Raw genomic sequence first — 2,407 nt, forward strand, 5'->3', positions numbered from 1 at the left:
CCCCTCGCCGCGCTCCGTCTGCGGCCGCCGGCCGGTTCCCGGCAGCCCCGCCCCTCTCAAGGCCCCGCCCCTCACGTAGGCCCCGCCCCTCGCGCAGGACCCGCCCCTCGAGGAATCTCCTCGCGACTCGCACACGTCCTCTGCCGCCTTGAGGGAGAAGGTGCAGCCTGGCCGGAGAAAGTGGGCGGCTTGGGCGGACTGGCAGTAACCCACAGCGCCCCCTTTTGATTAGGAGGACCGACTACATCAGTTGGGTTGCAGTATGCGTTGAGCGTCTGAGTTTACCAAAAACTGACCCTTGGCTGAGGAAAGGGGGGAATAAGAACTATGAATAGGAGCTTCATGATTCTCTTTATCCTGAATGGGCGATTTTTCTCCCTTTTACACTGGGAGATGACTCTAGAGGCAGTACATTGTTGTTCTAAGTCTGCATTTTCCTCTGTATTTACTTCTGAGGTGCTGTCATCCATTTTAATGGTTTTAACGAACACTGATGTTTACAAAAGTTGTATCTCAAGCTTTCAACCATTCCTTGAACTTCAGATTTGTATATTTAACTATGTGCCCTTGGCATTTTTACTTAGATGTCAAATTAGCATTTTGGACTTAACACATGCAAAAATAAGTTCCTGAACACCTTCATGACTGCACTTTTGTTCAGTTTCATCTCCACCTTTCCGAAGTGTGCTTTGGTTAGCTGTGACTCCTTTCTCTCATACTCTTCATCACGTTTCTCAGCAAATTCTCCTGACTTTCTCTTCTCTCCACTTCCACAGTGGATTGAGTCACTATTATCTGTAGCCTGCATTATGGTGATAGCTGACTAACTAGGCCATCTGCTTCCGTTCTGCTTCCTCTTTAATCCCAGAGTTGTTTTTCAAGGCAATGAAAATTATCTGTTAACGAGTCAAATCAAATCATATAGCTGCTCTGCTCAAACTGTTCCAATAGAGTTTCACTTCTGAGGATAATGGACCAGTCCATTTGGGACCTGCACTGTTGCTAACATTAGAAAAGCAGGAAAAATTAAATAAATGTTAACATGTTCTTTGCTTGAAAGCATCAGGGTACTTCAAAGGCAGCAAGTACTTGGATGACTACAATCTCAGAAAGGATGTTCCAGAAAGGATTTCCCATGGGTTAGTGGTGATTCTATAGCAATAGCCAAACAGTTGGCAAAGTAAGCAGATTCTTCAGCATCTAATGAGATGAGAAGAGACTGGAGTTTTGGCTCCATGAAAGAAAAGGTGCCAGTAAACTGTCTGGGCTTCAGGACTCTGAAGGGCTACGCTCTTGGAGCACCAGTTAAAGGGAAATAGAGTAGCCCTTGCGAGGACTGCCAGCCACTCTGGAAAGGCAACAGTAAATTCCCTTTTGGTGCAATCTACATCATCTAGAACAATGCTGTGTTTATGCAGTATTTTATACATAATGCTGTACTCAATTTTAAAATAAACACAAAAGAGTTATCTTTAAAGCTAAAAACAGGAGCCAGCAAAATAGCTCAGTGGATTAAAATGCTTGCAAGTGGGTACAGGGGCCAGGGGTTCAATTCTGGGGCCTGCTGTGCGGGCCATGAGCCCAGGGCATGCTGAGACAGCAGTTGAGACTAGATGTGGTAGTGAGCACCTCTCATCCCAGCTCTTGGGAGGCTGTAAACAGGCAGATCACTGCGAGTGTGATCTAGTAGTGAGACCCTGAACACCTTGTAGAACCTTCATATATATGCTAAGAATGAGAAATCCATGGACAATCCACAGATTGAAGTTTAAAGGTAGTTAAAAGCAGTTCTGTTTACTGTCTTTAAAAAGTTAAATGACAAGTTAGAAAGTTTTAGTGAGAACTGGAAATTCCAAAGAATACAATATTTTTAGAAGTTGAACTAAACACACTCACAGACACACAGACACACAGACACACACACACACACACACACTAAAATCAGCATGGTGTAATGAGTTTAATAATTGGTCATATGCAATTTTGGCATGAATTAGTGAACCAAGTAATGCCAAACAAAATATACACAATTGAACAGCAGAGATGAAAGGATTTAAAGTTCAGACAAGAGAGAAAAGCACACATGCTATATTGTAAAACATTCTAACACACACGTGATTGGAGTATCAGGATAGAGAGAATAAGTGAATAGAGGCAATATTTGAATAGGCAATGGATGGAAAAATTTTCAAAACTAATGAAGAAATCAGAGGTAAGAAACATGATTATCATGCAGAAAACCATAGGTAGGCATGTCACAGTAAACTACAAAGAAAATAAAGTTTAAAAGGCAGAGAAAGCAAATATATATAAACTACCAAAGAACAACAATAAAACTGAGCGTATTTTCAGAAAAAACAATGGTAGCCCAATCACCTTCAACTAGGTTTATAGCTCATGGAATAAG

General features: G+C 42.3%; 1 protein-coding gene across 1 annotated transcript in view; it reads right to left on the reverse strand.

Annotated features, from left to right (window-relative positions):
* Stk17a (serine/threonine kinase 17a) overlaps positions 1-808 on the reverse strand; it is a 35,603-nt gene extending 34,795 nt beyond the window's left edge. The window contains exons 1-2 of the mRNA XM_004629653.2: positions 674-808; positions 76-275 (exon numbers count right to left, since the gene is read on the reverse strand). Of these exons, the coding sequence (XP_004629710.1) occupies positions 76-275; positions 674-808 (335 nt within the window). The remainder of the gene's footprint in view (positions 1-75; positions 276-673) is intronic.
* Positions 809-2,407: the final 1,599 nt, after the last annotated feature.

This window comes from Octodon degus, unplaced genomic scaffold, assembly GCF_000260255.1.
Source record: "Octodon degus isolate 3935 unplaced genomic scaffold, OctDeg1.0 scaffold00031, whole genome shotgun sequence".
In the NCBI taxonomy this organism is placed as follows: Eukaryota; Metazoa; Chordata; class Mammalia; order Rodentia; family Octodontidae; genus Octodon; species Octodon degus.